Source organism: Pleurodeles waltl, chromosome 7, assembly GCF_031143425.1.
Source record: "Pleurodeles waltl isolate 20211129_DDA chromosome 7, aPleWal1.hap1.20221129, whole genome shotgun sequence".
Lineage (NCBI taxonomy): Eukaryota > Metazoa > Chordata > Amphibia > Caudata > Salamandridae > Pleurodeles > Pleurodeles waltl.
In genome coordinates, this window is record NC_090446.1 from 1,195,434,838 (window position 1) to 1,195,461,117 (window position 26,280).

A 26,280-nucleotide genomic window follows, 5' to 3' on the forward strand; every position below is an offset into this window, starting at 1 on the left:
ACCTCTTTTCTGTGGGTAGGTCTAGCGCCCATGAAGGAAATGGCCCAAACACAACGTGGACACAACATATTTTTTCACAGAAAACAGAGGTGTTTTTTGCTAAGTGGCCTACCTGTGGAGTTTGGTCTCTAGCTCAGCCGGCCCCGGGAGGGGGGGAGGGGGGGGGGGGCAGAAATGCCCTAAAATAAATTTGACCACCCCCCACCCCCCCCCCCAAGCCCCCCCTGCCCGGGGAAACGACCCTTGCCTACGGGGTCGCTCCCCCTGCGTGACATTGGCGCCAAAAAACAAATCCCAGGTGCCTAGTGGTTTCTGCCCCCTTGGGGGCAGATTGACCTAAAATCGGCCAATCTGCCCCCAAGGGGGGCAGAAATGGCCTAAATACAATTTGCCCCCCAGGGGAGCGACCCTTGCCTGATGGGTCGCTCCCCATCTCTAAAAAAACAAACAAACAAAAAAAAAAAACACAACAAAAAAATTTGCCCTGGTGCTCTGAGGGTTCTGCCCCCCCCCTGGGGGCAGTTCGGGCCTAATAATAGGCCGATCTGCCCCAGGGGGGGCAGAAATGGCCTAAAATAAATTTGCCCCCCCAACTACCCCCCGCCTCCCCCCCGGGAGCGACCCTTGCCTACGGGGTCGCTCCCCCTGCGTGACATTGGCGCCAAAAAAACAAATCCCAGGTGCCTAGTGGTTTCTGCCCCCTTGGGGGCAGATTGACCTAAAATCGGCCGGAAATGGCCTAAATACAATTTGCCCCCCAGGGGAGCGACCCTTGCCTGATGGGTCGCTCCCCATCTCTAAAAAACCAAACAAACAACAAAAAAAACATAATTTTTTTTTTTGCCCTGGTGCAGTTCGGCCTAATAATAGGCCGATCTGCCCCCAGGGGGGGCAGAAATGGCCTAAAATAAATTTGCCCCCCCAACTACCCCTGCTTCCCCCCCGGGAGCGACCCTTGCCTACGGGGTCGCTCCCCCTGCGTGACATTGGCGCCAAAAAACAAATCCCAGGTGCCTAGTGGTTTCTGCCCCCCTTGGGGGCAGATTGACCTAAAATCGGCCAATCTGCCCCCATGGGGGGAAGAAATGGCCTAAATACAATTTGCCCCCCAGGGGAGCGACCCTTGCCTGATGGGTTGCTCCCCATCTCTAAAAAAACAAAAAAAAAAACAAAAAAAAAACACCCCAAAAAAATTTGCCCTGGCGCCTACAGGTTTCTGCCCCCCCCCCCCCCCCCCCGGGGGCAGATCGGCCTAATAATAAGCCGATCTGCCCACGGGGGGGGCAGAAATGCCTAAAATAATTTGCCCCCCCAACCTCCACCCCCCCCCGGGAGAGACCCTTGCCTACGGGGTCGCTCCCCCTGCGTGACATTGGCGCCAAAAAACAAATCCCCGGTGCCTAGTGGTTTCTGCCCCCTTGGGGGCAGATTGACCTAAAATCGGCCAATCTGACCCCAGGGGGGCAGAAATGGTCTAAATACAATTTGCCCCCCCAGGGGAGCAACCCTTGCCTGATGGGTCGCTCCCCATCTCTAAAAAAAGAAACAACAAAAAAAATATATATATATTGCCCTGGCGGCCTAGAGTTTCTGCCCCCCCTGGGGGCAGATCGGCCTAATAATAGGCCGATCTGCCCCCAGGGGGGCAGGAAATGGCCTAAATAAATTGCCCCCCCCCTAAGGGGTCGCTCCCTTTGCGTGAAATTCACGCAAAGAAAAAAACTCCCTGGTGTCTAGTGGTTTCTACCCCCCTTGGGGGCAGATTGGCCTCATCAAAATAGGCCAATCTGCCCCAAAGGGGGGCAGAAATGGCCAAAATATAATTTTCCCCCAAGAGGAGCGACCCTTGCCTAAGGGGTCGCTCCCCACCAAAAAAAAAAAAAAAAAATGGTCCCTGGTGCCTATCGGCCTACCTGTAGATTTTGGCCTCTAGCTCAGCCGGCACCTAGGGAAACCTACCAAACCTGTGCATTTCTGAAAACTAGAGCCCTAGGGGAATCCAAGGAGGGGTGACTTGCGGGGCTCGGACCAGGTTCTGTTACCCAGAATCCTTTGCAAACCTCAAAATTTGGCTAAAAAAACACATGTTCCTCACATTTCTGTGGCAGAAAGTTCGTGAATCTGAGAGGAGCCACAAATTTCCTTCCACCCAGCGTTCCCCCCAAGTCTCCCGATAAAAATGATACCTCACTTGTGTGGGTAGGCCTAGCGCCCGCGACAGGAAACGCCCCAAAGCGCAACGTGGACACATCCAAATTTTTGGAAGAAAACAGAGGTGTTTTTTGCGAAGTGCCTACCTGTAGATTTTGGCCTCTAGCTCAGCCGGCACCTAGGGAAACGTACCAAACCTGTGCATTTCTGAAAACTAGAGACCTAGGGGAATCCAAGATGGGGTGACTTGTGTGGCTCGGACCAGGTTCTGTTACCCAGAATCCTTTGCAAACCTCAAAATTTGGCTAAAAAAACAAATGTTCCTCACATTTCTGTGGCAGAAAGTTCTGGAATCTGAGAGGAGCCACAAATGTCCTTCCACCCAGCGTTCCCCCAAGTCTCCCGATAAAAATGATACCTCACTTGTGTGGGTATGCCTAGCGCCCGCGACAGGAAACGGCCCCAAAGCGCAACGTGGACACATCAAAATTTTTGAAAGAAAACAGAGGTGTTTTTTGCAAAGTGCCTGCCTGTAGATTTTGGCCTCTAGCTCAGCCGGCACCTAGGGAAACCTACCAAACCTGTGCATTTCTGAAAACTAGAGACCTAGGGGAATCCAAGATGGAGTGACTTGTGTGGCTCGGACCAGGTTCTGTTACCCAGAATCCTTTGCAAACCTCAAAATTTGGCTAAAAAAAACACATGATCCTCACATTTCTGTGGCAGAAAGTTCTGGAATCTGAGAGGATCCACAAATTTCCTTCCACCCAGCGTTCCCTAAGTCTCTCGATAAAAATGGTACCTCTTTTCTGTGGGTAGGTCTAGCGCCCATGAAAGGAAATGGCCCAAAACACAACGTGGACACAACATATTTTTTCACAGAAAACAGAGGTGTTTTTTGCAAAGTGCCTACCTGTGGAGTTTGGTCTCTAGCTCAGCCGGCCCCGGGAGGGGGGGAGGGGGGGGGGGGGCAGAAATGCCCTAAAATAAATTTGACCACCCCCCACCCCCCCCCCAAGCCCCCCCTGCCCGGGAACGACCCTTGCCTACGGGGTCGCTCCCCCTGCGTGACAATTGGCGCCAAAAAAACAAATCCCAGGTGCCTAGTGGTTTCTGCCCCCTTGGGGGCAGATTGACCTAAAATCGGCCAATCTGCCCCCAAGGGGGGCAGAAATGGCCTAAATACAATTTGCCCCCCAGGGGAGCGACCCTTGCCTGATGGGTCGCTCCCCATCTCTAAAAAACCAAACAAACAAAAAAAAAAAACATAATTTTTTTTTTTGCCCTGGTGCAGTTCGGCCTAATAATAGGCCGATCTGCCCTCAGGGGGGGCAGAAATGGCCTAAAATAAATTTGCCCCCCCAACTACCCCTGCCTCCCCCCCCGGGAGCGACCCTTGCCTACGGGGTCGCTCCCCCTGCGTGACATTGGCGCCAAAAAAACAAATCCCAGGTGCCTAGTGGTTTCTGCCCCCCTTGGGGGCAGATTGACCTAAAATCGGCCAATCTGCCCCCATTGGGGGGAAGAAATGGCCTAAATACAATTTGCCCCCCAGGGGAGCGACCCTTGCCTGATGGGTTGCTCCCCATCTCTAAAAAAACAAAAAAAACAAAAAAAAAACCACCCCAAAAAAATTTGCCCTGGCGCCTACAGGTTTCTGCCCCCCCCCCCCCCGGGGCAGATCGGCCTAATAATAAGCCGATCTGCCCACGGGGGGGGCAGAAATGGCCTAAAATAAATTTGCCCCCCCCAACCTCCACCCCCCCCCGGGAGAGACCCTTGCCTACGGGGTCGCTCCCCCTGCGTGACATTGGCGCCAAAAAACAAATCCCCGGTGCCTAGTGGTTTCTGCCCCCTTGGGGGCAGATTGACCTAAAATCGGCCAATCTGACCCCAGGGGGGCAGAAATGGTCTAAATACAATTTGCCCCCCCAGGGGAGCAACCCTTGCCTGATGGGTCGCTCCCCATCCCTAAAAAAAAGAAACAACAAAAAAAATATATATATATTGCCCTGGCACCTAGAGGTTTCTGCCCCCCCTGGGGGCAGATCGGCCTAATAATAGGCCGATCTGCCCCCAGGGGGGGCAGAAATGGCCTAAAATAAATTGCCCCCCCCCCCCCAGGGAGCGACCCTTGCCTAAGGGGTCGCTCCCTTTGCGTGAAATTCACGCAAAGAAAAAACTCCCTGGTGTCTAGTGGTTTCTACCCCCCCCTTGGGGGCAGATTGGCCTCATCAAAATAGGCCAATCTGCCCCAAAGGGGGGCAGAAATGGCCAAAATATAATTTTCCCCCCAAGAGGAGCGACCCTTGCCTAAGGGGTCGCTCCCCACCAAAAAAAAAAAAAAATGGTCCCTGGTGCCTATCGGCCTACCTGTAGATTTTGGCCTCTAGCTCAGCCGGCACCTAGGGAAACCTACCAAACCTGTGCATTTCTGAAAACTAGAGCCCTAGGGGAATCCAAGGAGGGGTGACTTGCGGGGCTCGGACCAGGTTCTGTTACCCAGAATCCTTTGCAAACCTCAAAATTTGGCTAAAAAAAACACATGTTCCTCACATTTCTGTGGCAGAAAGTTCGTGAATCTGAGAGGAGCCACAAATTTCCTTCCACCCAGCGTTCCCCCAAGTCTCCCGATAAAAATGATACCTCACTTGTGTGGGTAGGCCTAGCGCCCGCGACAGGAAACGCCCCAAAGCGCAACGTGGACACATCCAAATTTTTGGAAGAAAACAGAGGTGTTTTTTGCGAAGTGCCTACCTGTAGATTTTGGCCTCTAGCTCAGCCGGCACCTAGGGAAACCTACCAAACCTGTGCATTTCTGAAAACTAGAGACCTAGGGGAATCCAAGATGGGGTGACTTGTGTGGCTCGGACCAGGTTCTGTTACCCAGAATCCTTTGCAAACCTCAAAATTTGGCTAAAAAAACAAATGTTCCTCACATTTCTGTGGCAGAAAGTTCTGGAATCTGAGAGGAGCCACAAATTTCCTTCCACCCAGCGTTCCCCCAAGTCTCCCGATAAAAATGATACCTCACTTGTGTGGGTATGCCTAGCGCCCGCGACAGGAAACGCCCCAAAGCGCAACGTGGACACATCAAAATTTTTGAAAGAAAACAGAGGTGTTTTTTGCAAAGTGCCTGCCTGTAGATTTTGGCCTCTAGCTCAGCCGGCACCTAGGGAAACCTACCAAACCTGTGCATTTCTGAAAACTAGAGACCTAGGGGAATCCAAGATGGAGTGACTTGTGTGGCTCGGACCAGGTTCTGTTACCCAGAATCCTTTGCAAACCTCAAAATTTGGCTAAAAAAAACACATGATCCTCACATTTCTGTGGCAGAAAGTTCTGGAATCTGAGAGGATCCACAAATTTCCTTCCACCCAGCGTTCCCCTAAGTCTCTCGATAAAAATGGTACCTCTCTTCTGTGGGTAGGTCTAGCGCCCATGAAAGGAAATGGCCCAAAACACAACGTGGACACAACATATTTTTTCACAGAAAACAGAGGTGTTTTTTGCAAAGTGCCTACCTGTGGAGTTTGGTCTCTAGCTCAGCCGGCCCCGGGAGGGGGGGGGGGGGGGGCAGAAATGCCCTCAAATAAATTTGACCACCCCCCCCCAAGCCCCCCCTGCCCGGGAACGACCCTTGCCTACGGGGTCGCTCCCCCTGCGTGACATTGGCGCCAAAAAACAAATCCCAGGTGCCTAGTGGTTTCTGCCCCCTTGGGGGCAGATTGACCTAAAATCGGCCAATCTGCCCCCAAGGGGGGCAGAAATGGCCTAAATACAATTTGCCCCCCAGGGGAGCGACCCTTGCCTGATGGGTCGCTCCCCATCTCTAAAAAAAGAAACAACAAAAAAAATATATATATATTGCCCTGGCGCCTAGAGGTTTCTGCCCCCCCTGGGGGCAGATCGGCCTAATAATAGGCCGATCTGCCCCCAGGGGGGGGCAGAAATGGCCTAAAATAAATTGCCCCCCCCCCCCCAGGGAGCGACCCTTGCCTAAGGGGTCGCTCCCTTTGCGTGAAATTCACGCAAAGAAAAAACTCCCTGGTGTCTAGTGGTTTCTACCCCCCTTGGGGGCAGATTGGCCTCATCAAAATAGGCCAATCTGCCCCAAAGGGGGGCAGAAATGGCCAAAATATAATTTTCCCCCAAGAGGAGCGACCCTTGCCTAAGGGGTCGCTCCCCACCAAAAAAAAAAAAAAATGGTCCCTGGTGCCTATCGGCCTACCTGTAGATTTTGGCCTCTAGGTCAGCCGGCACCTAGGGAAACCTACCAAACCTGTGCATTTCTGAAAACTAGAGCCCTAGGGGAATCCAAGGAGGGGTGACTTGCGGGGCTCGGACCAGGTTCTGTTACCCAGAATCCTTTGCAAACCTCAAAATTTGGCTAAAAATTCCTCACATTTCTGTGGCAGAAAGTTCGTGAATCTGAGAGGAGCCACAAATTTCCTTCCACCCAGCGTTCCCCCAAGTCTCCCGATAAAAATGATACCTCACTTGTGTGGGTAGGCCTAGCGCCCGCGACAGGAAACGCCCCAAAGCGCAACGTGGACACATCCAAATTTTTGGAAGAAAACAGAGGTGTTTTTTGCGAAGTGCCTACCTGTAGATTTTGGCCTATAGCTCAGCCGGCACCTAGGGAAACCTACCAAACCTGTGCATTTCTGAAAACTAGAGACCTAGGGAATCCAAGATGGGGTGACTTGTGTGGCTCGGACCAGGTTCTGTTACCCAGAATCCTTTGCAAACCTCAAAATTTGGCTAAAAAAACAAATGTTCCTCACATTTCTGTGGCAGAAAGTTCTGGAATCTGAGAGGAGCCACAAATTTCCTTCCACCCAGCGTTCCCCCAAGTCTCCCGATAAAAATGATACCTCACTTGTGTGGGAATGCCTAGCGCCCGCGACAGGAAACGCCCCAAAGCGCAACGTGGACTCATCAAAATTTTTGAAAGAAAACAGAGGTGTTTTTTGCAAAGTGCCTGCCTGTAGATTTTGGCCTCTAGCTCAGCCGGCACCTAGGGAAACCTACCAAACCTGTGCATTTCTGAAAACTAGAGACCTAGGGGAATCCAAGATGGAGTAACTTGTGTGGCTCGGACCAGGTTCTGTTACCCAGAATCCTTTGCAAACCTCAAAATTTGGCTAAAAAAAACACATGATCCTCACATTTCTGTGGCAGAAAGTTCTGGAATCTGAGAGGATCCACAAATTTCCTTCCACCCAGCGTTCCCCTAAGTCTCTCGATAAAAATGGTACCTCTCTTCTGTGGGTAGGTCTAGCGCCCATGAAAGGAAATGGCCCAAAACACAACGTGGACACAACATATTTTTTCACAGAAAACAGAGGTGTTTTTTGCAAAGTGCCTACCTGTGGAGTTTGGTCTCTAGCTCAGCCGGCCCCGGGAGGGGGGGGGGGGGCAGAAATGCCCTAAAATAAATTTGACCACCCCCCCAAGCCCCCCCTGCCCGGGAACGACCCTTGCCTACGGGGTCGCTCCCCCTGCGTGACATTGGCGCCAAAAAACAAATCCCAGGTGCCTAGTGGTTTCTGCCCCCTTGGGGGCAGATTGACCTAAAATCGGCCAATCTGCCCCCAAGGGGGGCAGATATGGCCTAAATACAATTTGCCCCCCAGGGAAGCGACCCTTGCCTGATGGATCGCTCCCCATCTCTAAAAAAAAAAAAAAAAAAAAAAAACACAACAAAACAATTTGCCCTGGTGCCCTGAGGGTTCTGCCCCCCCCCCTGGGGGCAGTTCGGCCTAATAATAGGCCGATCTGCCCCCAGGGGGGGCAGAAATGGCCTAAAATAAATTTGCCCCCCCAACTACCCCCGCCTCCCCCCCCCGGGAGCGACCCTTGCCTACGGGGTCGCTCCCCCTGCGTGACATTGGCGCCAAAAAACAAATCCCAGGTGCCTAGTGGTTTCTGCCCCCTTGGGGGCAGATTGACCTAAAATCGGCCGGAAATGGCCTAAATACAATTTGCCCCCCAGGGGAGCGACCCTTGCCTGATGGGTCGCTCCCCATCTCTAAAAAACCAAACAAACAAAAAAAAAAACATAATTTTTTTTTTTGCCCTGGTGCAGTTCGGCCTAATAATAGGCCGATCTGCCCCCAGGGGGGGCAGAAATGGCCTAAAATAAATTTGCCCCCCCAACTACCCCTGCCTCCCCCCCCGGGAGCGACCCTTGCCTACGGGGTCGCTCCCCCTGCGTGACATTGGCGCCAAAAAACAAATCCCAGGTGCCTAGTGGTTTCTGCCCCCCTTGGGGGCAGATTGACCTAAAATCGGCCAATCTGCCCCCATGGGGGGAAGAAATGGCCTAAATACAATTTGCCCCCCAGGGGAGCGACCCTTGCCTGATGGGTTGCTCCCCATCTCTAAAAAAACAAACAAAAAAAAAAAAAAAAAAAAACCACCCCAAAAAAATTTGCCCTGGCGCCTACAGGTTTCTGCCCCCCCCCCCCCCCCGGGGGCAGATCGGCCTAATAATAAGCCGATCTGCCCACGGGGGGGGCAGAAATGGCCTAAAATAAATTTGCCCCCCCAACCTCCACCCCCCCGGGAGAGACCCTTGCCTACGGGGTCGCTCCCCCTGCGTGACATTGGCGCCAAAAAACAAATCCCCGGTGCCTAGTGGTTTCTGCCCCCTTGGGGGCAGATTGACCTAAAATCGGCCAATCTGACCCCAGGGGGGCAGAAATGGTCTAAATACAATTGGCCCCCCCCAGGGGAGCAACCCTTGCCTGATGGGTCGCTCCCCATCTCTAAAAAAAGAAACAACAAAAAAAATATATATATATTGCCCTGGCGCCTAGAGGTTTCTGCCCCCCCTGGGGGCAGATCGGCCTAATAATAGGCCGATCTGCCCCCAGGGGGGGCAGAAATGGCCTAAAATAAATTGCCCCCCCCCCCCAGGGAGCGACCCTTGCCTAAGGGGTCGCTCCCTTTGCGTGAAATTCACGCAAAGAAAAAACTCCCTGGTGTCTAGTGGTTTCTACCCCCCTTGGGGGCAGATTGGCCTCATCAAAATAGGCCAATCTGCCCCAAAGGGGGGCAGAAATGGCCAAAATATAATTTTCCCCCAAGAGGAGCGACCCTTGCCTAAGGGGTCGCTCCCCACCAAAAAAAAAAAAAATGGTCCCTGGTGCCTATCGGCCTACCTGTAGATTTTGGCCTCTAGCTCAGCCGGCACCTAGGGAAACCTACCAAACCTGTGCATTTCTGAAAACTAGAGCCCTAGGGGAATCCAAGGAGGGGTGACTTGCGGGGCTCGGACCAGGTTCTGTTACCCAGAATCCTTTGCAAACCTCAAAATTTGGCTAAAAAAACACATGTTCCTCACATTTCTGTGGCAGAAAGTTCGTGAATCTGAGAGGAGCCACAAATTTCCTTCCACCCAGCGTTCCCCCAAGTCTCCCGATAAAAATGATACCTCACTTGTGTGGGTAGGCCTAGCGCCCGCGACAGGAAACGCCCCAAAGCGCAACGTGGACACATCCAAATTTTTGGAAGAAAACAGAGGTGTTTTTTGCGAAGTGCCTACCTGTAGATTTTGGCCTCTAGCTCAGCCGGCACCTAGGGAAACCTACCAAACCTGTGCATTTCTGAAAACTAGAGACCTAGGGGAATCCAAGATGGGGTGACTTGTGTGGCTCGGACCAGGTTCTGTTACCCAGAATCCTTTGCAAACCTCAAAATTTGGCTAAAAAAACAAATGTTCCTCACATTTCTGTGGCAGAAAGTTCTGGAATCTGAGAGGAGCCACAAATTTCCTTCCACCCAGCGTTCCCCTAAGTCTCTCGATAAAAATGGTACCTCTCTTCTGTGGGTAGGTCTAGCGCCCATGAAAGGAAATGGCCCAAAACACAACGTGGACACAACATATTTTTTCACAGAAAACAGAGGTGTTTTTTGCAAAGTGCCTACCTGTGGAGTTTGGTCTCTAGCTCAGCCGGCCCCGGGAGGGGGGGGGGGGCAGAAATGCCCTAAAATAAATTTGACCACCCCCCACCCCCCCCCCAAGCCCCCCCTGCCCGGGAACGACCCTTGCCTACGGGGTCGCTCCCCCTGCGTGACATTGGCGCCAAAAAACAAATCCCAGGTGCCTAGTGGTTTCTGCCCCCTTGGGGGCAGATTGACCTAAAATCAGCCAATCTGCCCCCAAGGGGGGCAGATATGGCCTAAATACAATTTGCCCCCCAGGGAAGCGACCCTTGCCTGATGGATCGCTCCCCATCTCTAAAAAACAAAAAAAAAAACAACAAAAAAATTTGCCCTGGTGCCCTGAGGGTTCTGCCCCCCCCTGGGGGCAGTTCCGCCTAATAATGCTTTTGCATTTCTCTTTCAATTGCGCTGGAAGCAGAGCTTCCAGCGCGATGGGTAGGCCCCTGTGACAAATCAGCGCGCTGACGTCACAGGGGGGGGGGGGGTGGAAGGGGAAGGTGTTCCCCTTCCATCCCCGCCTTGGGGGTGCACGGGGGGGCGCGCTAGCGATGATCTCGTCCAAGGCATAGGGGAACTGTAGCCTTGGACGAGATCATCTCGTCCAAGGCACCGAAACGGTTAAACAACAATTTACACAATATGAAAGGCTGTGGAAAAAGGAAATTAACCGCAGTTGGGAGGTTATTTAATTGAAAAACTATATCTAAGTTGATAGCGTATCGCGTGGACTCAGGATAATGATCACTCCCACATATCAGAACCCACATCCCAAGCTGTTGGAAGGATAGTCATCCCTAATGGCATCGCCATACAAGAATATGTTGGGGCTACTGTCTAAATATGCAGCTACAGAGCTTGAGCAAGTAAGTGAAGAAATTGAGAAACTGAAAGCACAGCTTGACCAGAACCTGGCCAAAGAGGAAATCTCAAACTTTATAAAGGAGATGGAGGTACGACTAAACAAAGGAGGAGATCAAAGTGAAGAAAAGAAGGAAATTCCCTAGAGATAAGATAGACTATGCCACAAGGCGTATCCCAACTTTTTGTAAGAAATATGAAGCGGTGAGAAAGGAATATCAACAAATTAGTTCTTTGAAGCAACAGGAGTTAGTGATGTCTGAGTAAAGCTCAGACAATGTCTCTGATTTGGAGGAACAACGTGACAGGGCCCAAACTAAGAGGCAACCTTTCACTACTTTGGGTGAATTTCATTTTTCACAACAGAGGTAACACCCACAGAGAAAGCCTCCAAAAGGAAGAGGAGGTGGCAGCGACAGAGAAAAATCAGAAGGGGAGGCACGTCTACAAATATCCAACAGGCAGCATGAGATGGATACACGGCAGGGCCAAAGAACAATTAATGGGTGAGAACAAGTTAACTGTGGTGAACTTATCTTTGGATACACTAACTCCGGTTGAACACTCTCTGCTGGAACTGGGGTTGTCTTTTTGTCCCAGTGCCAATTTTGATTATGTGAGAACGTGCATTGATTTATTTTTGTTAGAAAGTTGAAACTGTTGAATTGTCTGGCAGGAGACTTGGACTCTGGAGAGTACTAGGGAGCTTTGTATTGGTGATGTTGATGGATTGGCAACGTTGAGAGAAGTGGAAATGGGTGAAAGCAACTCTCTCTCAGTACTCCATGTTCTATGTGAAATGGGCTTGGAGATTGACAAGACCTGTAGAAATGATTTTAGGCCAAAATCCAGATGCCATCCTGGTACCCCCTATGGTAATATCGATTATTTCCATGAGACCGTGATATTTGATTTACAGAAAGTGAGACAGGAGATGGGTAATAAATTTGCCAATAATTTAACTATGTGTCAACGGGTGGTCTTAGAAACACTGAGAAACTTCATTTGTAATGAAACCAACTGATAAGGGAGGAAATGTGGGTTTGTGGGATTTGGAAAAATATCAACAGGTGGCGAGAAGACAGTTGGAGCTGTCAGGAAGTTATGAGATATCTTCATTGTAGTTGCACAAACAATCCATTACATCTTACCATTCCCCACTGGGTGAGTGGGAGAATAAAGGCCTTCTATCAGAAGATGAGTTTCAGTTTCTACTGAATAAGAAAACAAGGGTACCGTGTTTTTATATGTTACCCAAAATCCATAAACACAACACCAATCCATTGGGTAGACCCTGAATTTCAGTGAATGGCAGTTTGCTGGAAAAATATTTGTATTTATTTGGACCATTTCCTATACTCATTTGCTTCACAGTTGCTAAGATGAACAGGATGACGTGGTTGAAACAACAGAATGGGTTTTATAAGTGTTTCAAATGTAAAGCATGTAAAAATGGTGAGAGCATTAAATCTTTAATGGTAGGACAAAAAAACAGTACATAAAATCAAGGGCCGATACACATGTAAGAGTGATTTTGTAGTATATATCTTGAGATATAGTTGCCCCAAAATATATGTAGGGAGCACTAAATTACAGGTCCATAAACAAATTGTACAACATTTGAGAGCTATACAAAATAAGGATGATACATACCCTGTTGCACGGCATATACATGAGACACAATGGAAAATTAGAAGAAATAAAATATAGAGTCATTGATGGTATTGTTAGGAATGTTAGAGGTGGCAATAGGGAGCTGGAATTAAGAACATTAGAATCAAGATATATAACTAAGTTGGATACTAAGGAACCTAATGGATTAAATAGTAGTGAAGAATTGTCCATACATCTACAATAATATGCAATGGCTATTATTGCCAACAAAAGACAAGTTGGTGAAATGTGTATTAATAAAATTAATAGGTTGGTTGGAATCATGTGTGAATAGATAATGATATGATAAATGAATTGGTATTAGATATCTATTATGATATCTGTATCATTACGATGTGGTTACTTGTTGATGGATATTTATGTTAACATTGATATTGACACTAGATGATAAGTATGGTGTATAAATCAATACAGTAATGTATTTATCACTACAATGATGAAGCTGTTGTGTTCAAGATTACTTATATCGCGGTGAGATTTTAATTGGTTAAATTGATATATGAATTCAGAGTCTAAACTGAAGGTGATTTAATAATATTGTGTCGTGATATAATTTATATGTTTATCTATTTTTATTTTATTGTATGCCTATTGACATCGTTATGTATTTTGTTTGTACCGATTCACGAGTGAAATCGAATACACTTGGAAATTTATAATGAAACATTAGTATGCATTTAATGAATTAGAGCAGAAGTAATTGTGTAGGTTGGTTAGTATATTTAAAAATTGTATGAGATTTAAAAATAATTTGAATTGCAGAATTGATCATGTGATATATATGGCGAATCCAAAATGGCGACCGCGAGGGTGACAAAGGCATAAACGCCAAAACGCGTTCCTTGTGTATCAATAAATTATTCTTAGCAACTGTGGAGTCCTGTATCCTTCACTAAAATATAGAAGGAGAGAGTGTGTGTGTGTATATATATATATATATATAAATCCTCCAAAGCAAAGCGGCTAATTTCCCTTGCGCCGCGCAATCGTAACCGGTGCATCGACCGAGGGCAAGCCTAACCCTCAATTCTATTTTATCCAAAAAAGCTTGGCAATGCACTCCACAAAGGTTCCAATAATTTGGTGTTTATTTAAAGACTGCAAACAACGTGTTTTGACCAAACAGTCTTTTTCAAGTTATTATTGGAACCTTGATGGAGTGCATTGCCAAGCTTTTTTGGATAAAAAAAATATATATATATATATATATATATATATATATATATATATATATACACCCCCAAAAACCTACTGGTGAAAGCTAGTAGATAGTTATAGTTAAGAACTAATTACCAAATTCACAAACATGATTTTTTTTTTGTTTTGCTAATACCTTTGGTGCTGTGACGAATCTTCACAAAATTTTCAAAACTAGTGTGCTACTTACTTCAGCTGCTGTCTTGAAACTTGATCCGTCAAGTGGGGGCCAAAAAAATGGCGGGTACTAAAACACATTTTTCCCATGCAATTTCCCATAGGATTTTGAACAGGATTACAGCCCGAACCGCTTAACGGAATTACACTAAATTTGGCAGAAAGGTAGATCTTGGTCCAGTAAGATCTCTTTTTGGGATTTGGTGTAAATCCGTTAGTAGTTTTGGAGGTATTAAAGAATAAAGAAATGCATATATCTAGGGACAGGGATCTGACAGATCTCATGCTGAGATCTGATTGGGTGCCAACACTTCAAACAGGAAGTCCTAGCAGCCATTTTGGAACTCGGACTCTGCCAAGTCCTAAAAAAAAAAATATATATATATATATATATGATAAAAAACAGAAAGGGGCAAGGAATGAATACCCTGATCCCTTAGGCCTGACGGTGGAGTCCACAGGGACCCAGTTGGGGACAACAAAACATTATTATTATTTTTTTAAAATTTTTGCTGAAAAATCGCAGCTGATCTGCGAATCAGCAGCAAAAATTTAACAAAAAAGGCCCAACTCTCTCCATGTTGCTGCATCGCTCTTGCTCCTGTCTTCTCCTTCCTTTTTTCCTCAGTTATTTTGAGTGCCTTCTCCTTGCTTCTTCCCCTTCTTTTTTGTGTGCCTGATTCTTGCTTTTCCTTCGTTCTCACTGCTTTCTGCTTGCTTTTCCTCCCGTTTTATGTGTCCTTCTCCTTACTTTTCCCTCAGTTTCACTGCTTTTCGCCCATTTTTTGAGTGCCTTCTCCTTGCTTTTCCCTCGTTTTACTGCTTTCTACTTGTTCTTTCGCCCATTTTTTGTGTGCCTTCTCTTTGTTTTCCCTTGTTTTCAATAATTTTTCCTTGCTTTTTCCTCTCTTTTTCTGTGCCTAATCCTCGCATTTCCCTATTGGTGTGGGGTTGGATGCGAGCAGGAAGTTGGTCTATGGCCTAACACCCACCTGCATCCAGACCGTGAACGGGAAGGTTGGATGCAGGTGGGTGTTAGGCCCAACCTCCCCTCCCCCCCCGGATAAAAAAATTCATAGAATTTCACTGAAAAAACCTAAGGTTACAGGGATGTTATAGTTAGGAATTAGCATTTAAAAAACCTTAAAAATTCACTACAAAAACCAAAGGATACAGGGGCAATATAGTTAAGATCGGAATTTACATGCACAAAACTACAGCACTGTGGGGGCCTGGGCCTGCAGCCAACCCACCGCTGCGTAAAAAAAAAGAAAAAAAAAAAAAAGAGAGAAATTCACTGAATTCACATGCACAAAACCATAGAAATTCAGCTGTTACAGTTATATTTCACGTTACTAGAACTTGTGCTCTGAGGTAACTATAACTCAACCCCTTGCCATGCACTGCTACTTACAACACATATAATGTCACTCATGACATCATTAATATCACTGAAACTTTTCCAGCGAAATTACTGATGAGAAAACTGTGCCTGTTATAGTTACCTTAGGGCACGAGTTATAGTTACAATACCCCTATTCACCCCGAACCCTAAAAACACCCTTATCACCCAATACCTCGACACACTTTTAAGCCCTGAAAAATACCTTTACCACCCCTTACCCCTAATCACCCCAAAGCCCAAAACATTCTTACCACCCTATACCTCTACCTACCCCTTATCCCTAAAAACACCCTTACCACCCTATTCCCTAACCCACCGGTTCTCTAAAAAAGCCGTACCAACCTATGCCCCTACCAAACCTAAACCATAAAAAAAAAGTTACACCCCTATACCGCTACCCAACCCTAAAAGTACCCATAGCCATCCTACACCCCTGCCAACCCTATACCCCTAAACACTAAACCCTAAGAAATGCTCTTATCCTAAAACCTTACCCAGCCCTAAACCCTAAATGCACGACTACCACCCTATACTCCTATGCACCCCTAAATTTTAAAAATAACTTACCTCCCTATATTCCTACCCACCCCAAACCCTTAAATCATTCTTACCACCTGATACCCTTACCCACCCCAAACCCTGATTTATACATCCATACACACACACACACACAAACACACCTACTTACCTTAAAAATACTTAACTTACCTTGTATACTTACTTGTATACGGATACTTGGTAAAGGCATTGAGTGGTAAAGGTGCCAGAAAAATAACAAACACTCTAACATGGAGTCAATAACACTGAGTAATGTACACCAAGAGGAGGAGTCATACCACATCTCGTGACTCGGAGAAATCTTTTGATAAAAACACAATTTGCAAACATCCAAGCCCAACACTAGATGGCAGAAATATTCTAAGCATGTGTATCAACAGTCACACATGCTAAGAACACCATTCCAGTGCTCTATGGCAATGAAAATCAATGTGGCCCAATGCCCACACATTCATTATTCTAGTATAAAATGCAAATTAGAGGTTATTACCCAAGTACAGCAAAAGTGACATGAGAAGATTATTATTTACTGCCCCACAGATTGCACGTTTCAATTACTTTAGCCAGAGAAACAACTTGCGGCACAAATTTAACATCTTCCATCCTGATTTTAGCTAAATACATTTTGTTACACCAAATACAAATTAAATAATGTAATGGAAAAAAGAATATATGCAGATGTTCAGAGTATAATGAGCCATTTATTGCCATTGTTGAGGGAGAGGCATCATGATCCTTCAAGGATTTGCCTCTCACGAGGTTTTCGAACTTCTAGACAGAAAACTCTTTATAACTTTCCATAGCATGAATGAGAAACTTTTTGTCCCAGTTTTATTACTTGAATTCTGGCACATGTAATTTCACTCTTCCCGTTTTAATTGCGTGGGTAGAAGCTCCAAAAACAGTAGTTGATGAGCAACCTCCAAAAACAGTAGTGGATGAGCAATTCAAACCAGACGAGACAATTAAGGTCTTTGTCTCAATTATTTGTGCATTAGGAGTGCCAACTATATATAATTGGAGGCTTAACAGTCCATTATTAGAGAGCAAGTTCATCCACACCTTTTATGTACCTTATTTAAAAGCAGATTGGCCTATTGGAATACATCACCTACAGTACATGATTTATTGTGGTCGTCTGTACAGTCCACAACAATCAGAAAACGTAGTCTTTTCTAGAATGCTGCTGTGAAGAGCCTTAACCGGTCACCCACAGTATAGATTTGGAAAAAAAAACTAAACTGTATTTCATAAAATTCTGTTTAGCTAAGTAATGTTGAGTCTGGTTTCTGCGGGTTTTGCAATTTGCACATGCTGTAATTAGACCAGACTGTTTATTAGCCACAGCAGTGTTTTCACTGTACACATTCGGAGTTAACCAAAGCTTTGTCAGCTGGCCTATGTCAAACTCAGAATGTGTTGCCACTGAGACATCCTGCCAGAAGCGGTACCCTAAGATTGATATCCAAGTGTGAAATTACATGTAGCAATGCAAAGGATGCCATGTGAATCGATGTGTCCCCAACACAAAAAATGTTTGACAAGCTGAGGAAATGCAGGTATTGAAAAGAACTGATCCTAGCCAATAAACTGACAAAAACTAGAAAAAAATATTGTTGAAAACGTGCTGCTGCAATTTCAGCATCAAGGACATTAGGTTACAGGCACAGTAAAACAGAGCTGATATTTTAACACAGGTAGAGATGTCACAATTTGCAAAATTCAGAATCCATATACAAGGATGAACAATTTCATGTTTAATTTGAAACAGAAACCATATTTCATTTATAAGGGCCCCAATAAATGTTGAAGTGAAGAGAAACAGAGGTTTCACATTTTTTCTCATCATTAAGCCTATCCTATTCTTGGCAACAGCTTATATAGCAAGTTATCTCCACAATTAGTTGCACTTTTGTGCTCTTAATGATAGATCAGTATTCATAAGGATTTGGCTAACAAAAGTGAGGCAGCAGGGCTTTTATGGGGTTTATTTCAAACCGGTGAAGGAGAGCATGCCTTGCATGATTAATGACAGCTACCACACACCGTGAGCATGGCTAAGGAACATAACAAGAGAGTCCAACAGCAACCAATAGGTGCTTCATGACGTAGTTTTGAGTTGATGCACTGGTTGGTTGACTAAGCACCAAAGAGGGCACTTGTATCGGCTGTGGCCGTAGGGACAGCAACAGGGTCTCCACAATGTGATGTGAAGTACAGTTCAAAGAAAAGCAAAAAAAAAAAAAATGGAATAAGATAAAGGTCCTCATTACGACTGGCGGTCGATTCCATTGCCAAAGCTGAACCCACCATTTGACTGCCAGTGCTGGCGGCCAGCAGACTGCCATAATATGAGTGGTGGCTGCTCACTGACATTTTTGAGGCGGAGAGCAGCCATCATTCATTCTGGCGGTCGGCGGTGCAGAGTCTGTTCCCTCGCCGGCACCGCCACACCAGCATGACTCTGCCCTCCGTATTACGAGCCGTAATACGGCTTGGTGGTGTCCTGCTGGGGTGGTGATGGCGGAGAGGGAAGACCGCCAGGACCCATATCCTCCAGGACGTCCTCCTCGACGGAAGAGGTAAGTGGGCGTCCAGAAAGGGGGGGGGGGGGGGGGGGCTGTGATGTGTTTGGGTGCGTGTGTGTTTGCGGAGGGGGATGCTGAATGCCTGCGAGTGTACGTGTGTGCGCGTGTATGGGGTTGTATGTATGGATGAATACGAGTGAGTGGGTGTGTCTGTGTGCATGTATGCGTATGCTGAATGGGTGTGTATGTGAATGCATGCATGCGTGAAGGGGTGGGAGGGTGCCTGTGATTGTATGGAAGGGTGGGGGGTTGCGCATGTGTGGTGACGTGTGTGTGTGTGTGTGTGTGTGTGCGCCGGCGACAAGAATGAAGATTCCTGTCGCCAGGTGCGTGACCGCCAGGCTTTTTGTGGCGGGGTGACTGCCACAGAAAGCCTGCTGGTGTGCAACCTCGTAATCTGCACTGCGGCCTGAGGCTTGCCGCCAGATTGGAGGAGGTCACCGCCAGCCATGTCGGAGCAACTGCACCGGCGGGCCAGGCGAAGTTGTGGAGGTTTGGCTTCAGGCAAACCCCACAACTCGTAATATTGCGGTCTTTACCGTCGCCTCCACTGCCGTGACATCGCCACAGCGAGTCTGGAGGTCTCAAGACAGCCTGACTCGTAAAGAGGGCCAAAGTCTTGTTATCATAATATAAAAAATGTAGTTGAGAAGGATGGAATCAGAATTTATAGAAAATTAGTTAATAGAAAAAAAACATTTAAGCCAGGATTCTATCAGCTAGGACTGTACCCATCCTGAATTGTCTTATACATCCAGCTCTAATTGGTTTCACAAGGAAACCTTCTTCCTTCAATAATTCAGTGTATGACTATTTGTTAATGAGGATATCTGGCCATGGCAAAGACCAACGCGTGTACCACTCCTGCAGAGTGTTCCACGTCATGCACCTGATAAGGGAGCATGACCTATAGCCAGTGGCGTAGCATGGGGGGGCCAGGGGGGGCCGGCCGCACCGGGCGCAACATCTTGGAAGAGACTAAATCCACGGGTTAGGGGGCGTAAATTACTTGCCTTGCCCCGGGTTAGGGGGCGCAAATTACTTGCCTTGCCCCGGGTGCTGACAACCCACGCTACGCCACTGCCTATAGCAACAAGGACCAAAACCATCTAACAATTTTCTTCCTGAGATTCTATTTAAAGCTGTTGAATCAAAGACCGACCATACTCTTCCTCAGATTCTTCGGGCCTGTATACAGACTGGACCGTGGAAGCGTGATGTATCTACCACACCCGGGAAGAACCGACTCCCCCAGGGTGCAGTATGTAATGGATGCAGTTTCCCTACACAAATGAGGAATTACATGAGCAACCGGTGTTTTCGCCATCAAATTTAATATCTCTTAATCTACACCACATTTTCCACTGTCAAATTTGGGCAGGTTCGAAATGGTGAAATTCAATTCATCAAAAATTGCAAGCAGCAGTAATTATCATATATTTCATCATCTTGATCCCCGCGCAAACAGGACAACCTTGTAATCAAGATGAATGTGACTAATGTTGTTGAGCGATTAAGATTTTCCTCCTGTGCTGTCCCACGCTTTAACTCGAGACTCTGGTATTCGTCACAGACTTGTGTACAAAATAATGTTTACTTTATTTTCAAGTTTGGAAAGAGATGTAGGGCTGGGTGCCAAAGGCGCCACTTTTTTAAAGTCCCCCTCTGCTGTTGAAGTATCATGGTTTGACCCAGGAGATAATATTGTAACTGTAGGTTTCACTAGAAGTGCCAGTGGGCAGTGCAGCAATGTGAGAAGCCAGGGTCTTTGGTCCTATGCCTCTGTCAATCTGCACTTGCTGGATGAACAATATCTATCAGGCCACAACCATGGCACAAAATAACTAGCTCCTCAGCACAGTTTGTGGTCCCGCTCACTGGGTAGCTATGTTCTCAGAGAATGCAAATGAGGTAAGCCTGAAGCAAAATATTTAAAAAGAAAAGCAAAAGAGAGATACATTTGCCATAGCTATCACTACGCTGAGTTATATAACCTAAATTGCTAATAGATGGAAGCTTGTTGTCACAAGAATATGGTTTCCTCAAACTATTCCAGATCCGTGCTTCGAGTAGGTATAAAGGCGAAGTAATATTACACAGGGCGAGGTGACCTGTCAGTTTGTTTGTTGACTGAAAAGCATGCTTGTTTCTCTGAATAACAGAATATGAAAGCTGGCCTATGCACTAGTGGGGATTTTATTGCATGCACAACGTTGCATTCCATATGGATACGGAGGCCTGGAGCATGTGCCACTCTTCCTGTTTACATAACAGTTGGCCGAGCGTGCTCATTGACATGAGCTGTACGTGTTGTTCCAAAGGTTCCACGAACAGAGATGAGAACCAACTGACGTTCAGGCTTCAATTATCAAACCTCCTATCTCAGTCAGCTCTCACACTCTACTTGCTTATTTGTGCAGCGAACAAGGATGTATTTTCTCTAATGAAAATTATTAGAAGACTTCTTCAAATTGCATAGCAAATGTCTATAAGATGTTTTCATCTAGTTATTTAATGCATCTATACAGCAAGTATTACTTGTACAAGTAGCCACTGCTCAATTTGAGCCAGTGATAGCAGGTGGGGCCCACCAGTGCTCACTTTTAGGGATAGGCTCTTATTTTCTTTAACAGTCTGATCCAGAGCAAGAGCAAGAAAAATACAAAAGGAGGAAAGAAGGAAGGAGAGAAGGACAACAAAACAAAGACAAAAACAGAAATTAGGCATGAAATAGAACCTGCACGAGTGAAATAAAGAGACAGGAGGTTGAATCAAGACTGTGCAGCCTTGGTAATCGGCACCCTAACCTTCAATAATGCCGGCCACGGGCTCTAAGCAAAACCTTGGTCCCCAGCACTCATTCTTTGCAAAGTAACCACTGCAGGTAGCCTAGTGGTATGAGACAAATAGTTGCTAGGCAACTGTAACACCTGATACCCAAGGTCAGACTATTTTTAAGCACGCAAGATTTTAACAAGTATGAGAAATGAGGCACAGGGCAATGGGTAAGTTACCCACAGCTATATGGTATATTCACTGTAAAACCAGACAAACTCAGTTGTAATTCTAGTTTCTCAATTTGGGGAATTTGCCATTAGTTCATATCTGCTTCTTGCTCACGCAAAGCTATACTTAGAGAATGGCAAGCAAGTTCTTAAATTATATCAAGTAGGACATTTTCCACTCTCCAGATGTCAGAGTGACTAGCCAAAGTGATAAAGATGTCAAAACAAAAGGGGAAGGATGGTGCACACAGGGGGAGCTATGTCCAGCTAAAGTGTCTGTGATTGCCACATCACTTCATCAATAAGTTAGTCTGCAATTTACCCAATACAAGGGGCACTTAAGGTTACTTTAGAGTTTTTACCACTTCTGTGGGATATAGGGAGAGGAGATAGTGATGCGGGAGGGAGAGGAAACAGAATGCAGCAAGAAAGCCAGAGCATGGCTCTTTTTGCCAATATTCTCCATTCGGAGTGGAGGGTCTAGGTAGGTGAGATAGTGAAGACGACTGTAAAGAGGCTGTTACGAAGGGCTACCAACCATCAGCTATGGACACTTTTATGAGCTCCCTAGCTTTACCCAGGTACCATAGAAAGGGAGAAGAGTGACTTCAGAAAAAGATGTATGGTGGAGCAGTAATGTAGAGAATAATAATGCACAAGAGGGACGTCAGTAGGTGAGAACAGAGAGGCAGATGAAGCAGAAACAAATTAGTTTCACAGCAAAAACACTCGATGCAAATTGTAGAATTCTCTCACCATAGGAAAGTGGCTGATTTCAATGTGCAAGTTATATGCAGTGTGTGCATTTTCACCATGGCCTAATAAAGGACTGACATAGCCCTAGATTTGCCAACATTCAGGATCTACAACCTGTTGAGAATTCTCACAATTTCCAGAGAGTCCAAGTACATATAGTTATAAAGCAACTTGATAAAACAGACTTGTCCTTTTTTGTTCATTGGACACAGCATCATTTGTGATGGTGGACTGCAGCCCAAATGCACTTTAAGTCATTCATAGGCTTACGTTTCAATTTACCATTTTACTTTACCCTCAGAAATCGGTGTTACTTGCCATCTGAGGCAGTGACACAGAATGCCCAAAATGGGAAGGTAAATTAGCAAATCTTACCCTCATCACAAGATCATAAACATGTGAAATGTGTACTATTACATATTGTCATTCAGCCACCCAAATTAGACCTCTGAAGTGAAATACCTGATCAGATCCGGCTCCGTGCCATCGTTCTTAAAGGAAGCCAGCATTTGCCTTTCCCTGGTAAGAAGCTCATCAACAAGATTCTGGCGACGGTCCCCCTCCAACTGGGTTCTGCAGGCACACGGTTAAGGTCCATGTTTGTCCAGTATACTTACAATACTCTGACCCAAAAAATCTAATAAACTCTAATAACAAAATAATTAAGTAATAAAAAAGGAGAAAATGTCACTATTTTAAAGAAAAACTCACTGATTTCAAAAGAATTCATATACATTAGGACTGGTGCAACTGAAGTACATTAGTCTTTTTAAAATTAAATTTGTTTGGGAAAGGTAACCATTTGTTATATATATGCATATAGATATAAATATATCTATTTATAGTATATAGCTAGTAGGTAATTATAGTTAGGTTTGCTTTTCCATAGACAGAGCGTTTTTTGGTTTACTATTAGTCTTGGCCCTTTTGACACATCTTCACTCCTCCTTCCTGGAAAGTTTTGGGGTGATCCGCCAAGCCAGGACCGAGAAAGAGGGGGTTCCATAACATAAAATCCCCATGCATTTTCCATAGACTTCTTTAGAAATGGCTACAGCAAAAACTGCTCAACAGGAGTACACTAAATTCGGCAGGAAGCTAGAGCTGGGTCTGCAGATTGTGCTTTTTGTGATTTGGTGTAAATCTGTTTAGAAGTTTGTTGAGAAATTAAGGGTGAAAAATTACTGCATATTGGATGGTTGGCTCAAAAGAGTTGTGTGGGAGTCCCGCAAGAGCACAAATACAAAAAATGGAGCCCTGTGATAGGTCAATAGTCCTGTTTTTCCCATGAGCCTTCATGCTCTCCCGGGAGCGAGAGGCTCCTGAAAGCTTTGCAAGAGCGAGAGGCTCCCGCGAGTCTTGCAAGTGCATGCTCTCTGGCTGGCTGTTGGAATGTTAGAAATTAAATGGTGGCCATTATTAGTTACTGTGAAAAACTCGAGGTGCTACTATAATGAAATAAAAAAAGCTATGCAAGGGGGCAGCAGAAAGGCATGCTGTCCCCCTAAGTTTAGAGAGGAGGTGTCCAAGGGATAACTACTGTGAAGAAAATACATCTACATTGTTTTAACTAATTTATATGATCTTGTGGGACTGTTGCAAGATCATGAATAGTAAAAAGGGGTAGATGAGTTCAGAACACACTCCATTAGTAGGAATGCATATTGTGGTCATTGATTTTGAAAGGAAGTGTGTAAGAGATGAGTAATATGATGAGGACATGGTTAATTCCCATTTTCCAAAAAAAGTTACGATCTTGCGAGACACTCGTGGGTTCGTGAGCAGTAGAAAGGAGTAGATGGTCTTTGAATAGACTGTAGTATGCTCACTTGCTACTGTAGGAAGTATTAATGGAGATGATGATTGTCAGAGTATACTATTTATGCCCATCGAAGATGCGAGTAGGGTATAGTCTCTTCACACACGCTCCTATGCAATCCAGTTATCAGAGAGTGGGGTGTTAGCAGGGAGAATAGTCCCACTCCACTCACTACTACTTACATCAGTCATTAAGAGAGAGGTCTCAAAGGAGAGACCAGTCTCTCTCCACACATCCTACTACGCACACCAGTCATCTAAGAGAAAGGTCTGAAAGGAGAGGCTAGTCCATTCACACAACTTACTACGCTAACCTGTCATCTGAGAGAGAGGTCTGACATGAAAGGCAGGTCCATGTACACATCCTAATATGCACACTTGTCATCTGAGAGAGAAGTCCGACAGGAGAGGCCAGTCTTTCCCCACACACTATTATGGACACTTGTCATCTGAAACAGAGATCTGAAAGGAAAGGCTGGTCCATCTACACATTAGAGAGAGGTCTGACAGGATAGGTCAGTCCATGTACACACCCTAATACATGCACCCGTCATCTGAGAAAGCGGTCTGATAGAAGAGGCCAGATCATGTACACACCCTAATACTTACACAGTCATCTGAGAGAAAGGAATTAGTGGAGAGGTAGTCTTGCTCCATTCACCCTACTACGCAAACCCATCAACTGAAAGCGAGGTTTGGAACGAGAGCGCAGTCCATGCAGATAACCTACTATGCACGCCTTGCATGTAAGAGAGAGTTCTGAGAGGAGAGACCAGTCTGTCCTCACACCCTATTATGAACCACTACCAACCAAGAGATGGGGGTTCTCACTGGAAAGGCCAGTGTCTCCATACACACCACTACATACACATGTAATCTAAGACCGAGGTCTGTGTAGAGGCCAGTTTCTCCCCACACCCTACTACACACACCGGTCATGTAAGAGATAGGTCTCAGTAGAGAGGATGGTTCATCCACATATTACTATTTCCCTATGATTTTGTTTCTTTTTCACAAGACTCTTGCAAGGGTAGCTGATAAGCTTCAGGGAGTGACGGTTGCTGCATGGATATGTGCAATCTCATGAGAGGCTCACAAGACCTGAGTGGAAATTACTGAGTCTTCCACAAGGTGTTCTGAAATCCTACAAGCCTCTTGCGAGAAGCACATGGAAAATTACTTGGCCTGCCACTAGGTGTTTTACGATCCTGAGAAAGTCTTGCTAGATCGTATTGGCGGAGGGGGGGGGGTGGGGGTGCAAGGCTCAACCAATAGTTACTATTCTTATTGTATGGTTGAAGAAAGGCTATGGTGTGAATGAGTGTAGAACCAGGGATAGCTAATATTGTTCTTGATGATTTGGAGGAGAAGGTAGCCTGTTGGAGTTGTGCTCAGCAAAAGTGACTGAATTTAGAACTGAGACAGACTGGTGTCTTCAGGTGTAGATATGAAACTGCTCTAAGTTGAGGTAATTAGAAATATACTTTATGGATTTTGTTGAGAAATTCCTTAAGTACACTACTCTTGGTAAATTGATTCTACAGGGAGTGCAGAATTATTAGGCAAATGAGTATTTTGACCACATCATCCTCTTTATGCATGTTGTCTGACTCCAAGCTGTATAGGCTCGAAAGCCTACTACCAATTAAGCATATTAGGTGATGTGCATCTCTGTAATGAGAAGGGGTGTGGTCTAATGACATCAACACCCTATATCAGGTGTGCATAATTATTAGGCAACTTCCTTTCCTTTGGCAAAATGGGTCAAAAGAAGGACTTGACAGGCTCAGAAAAGTCAAAAATAGTGAGATATCTTGCAGAGGGACGCAGCACTCTTAAAATTGCAAAGCTTCTGAAGCGTGATCATCGAACAATCAAGCGTTTCATTCAAAATAGTCAACAGGGTCGCAAGAAGCGTGTGGAAAAACCAAGGCGCAAAATAACTGCCCATGAACTGAGAAAAGTCAAGCGTGCAGCTGCCACGATGCCACTTGCCACCAGTTTGGCCATATTTCAGAGCTGCAACATCACTGGAGTGCCCAAAAGCACAAGGTGTGCAATACACAGAGACATGGCCAAGGTAAGAAAGGCTGAAAGACGACCACCACTGAACAAGACACACAAGCTGAAACGTCAAGAC

General features: G+C 45.9%; 1 protein-coding gene across 1 annotated transcript in view; it reads right to left on the reverse strand.

Moving 5' to 3' along the window:
* STX8 (syntaxin 8) overlaps positions 1-26,280 on the reverse strand; it is an 812,050-nt gene that overhangs the window by 690,772 nt on the left and 94,998 nt on the right. Inside the window, exon 4 of the mRNA XM_069200320.1 lies at positions 22,785-22,895. Coding sequence (XP_069056421.1) covers positions 22,785-22,895 — 111 coding nt within the window. The remainder of the gene's footprint in view (positions 1-22,784; positions 22,896-26,280) is intronic.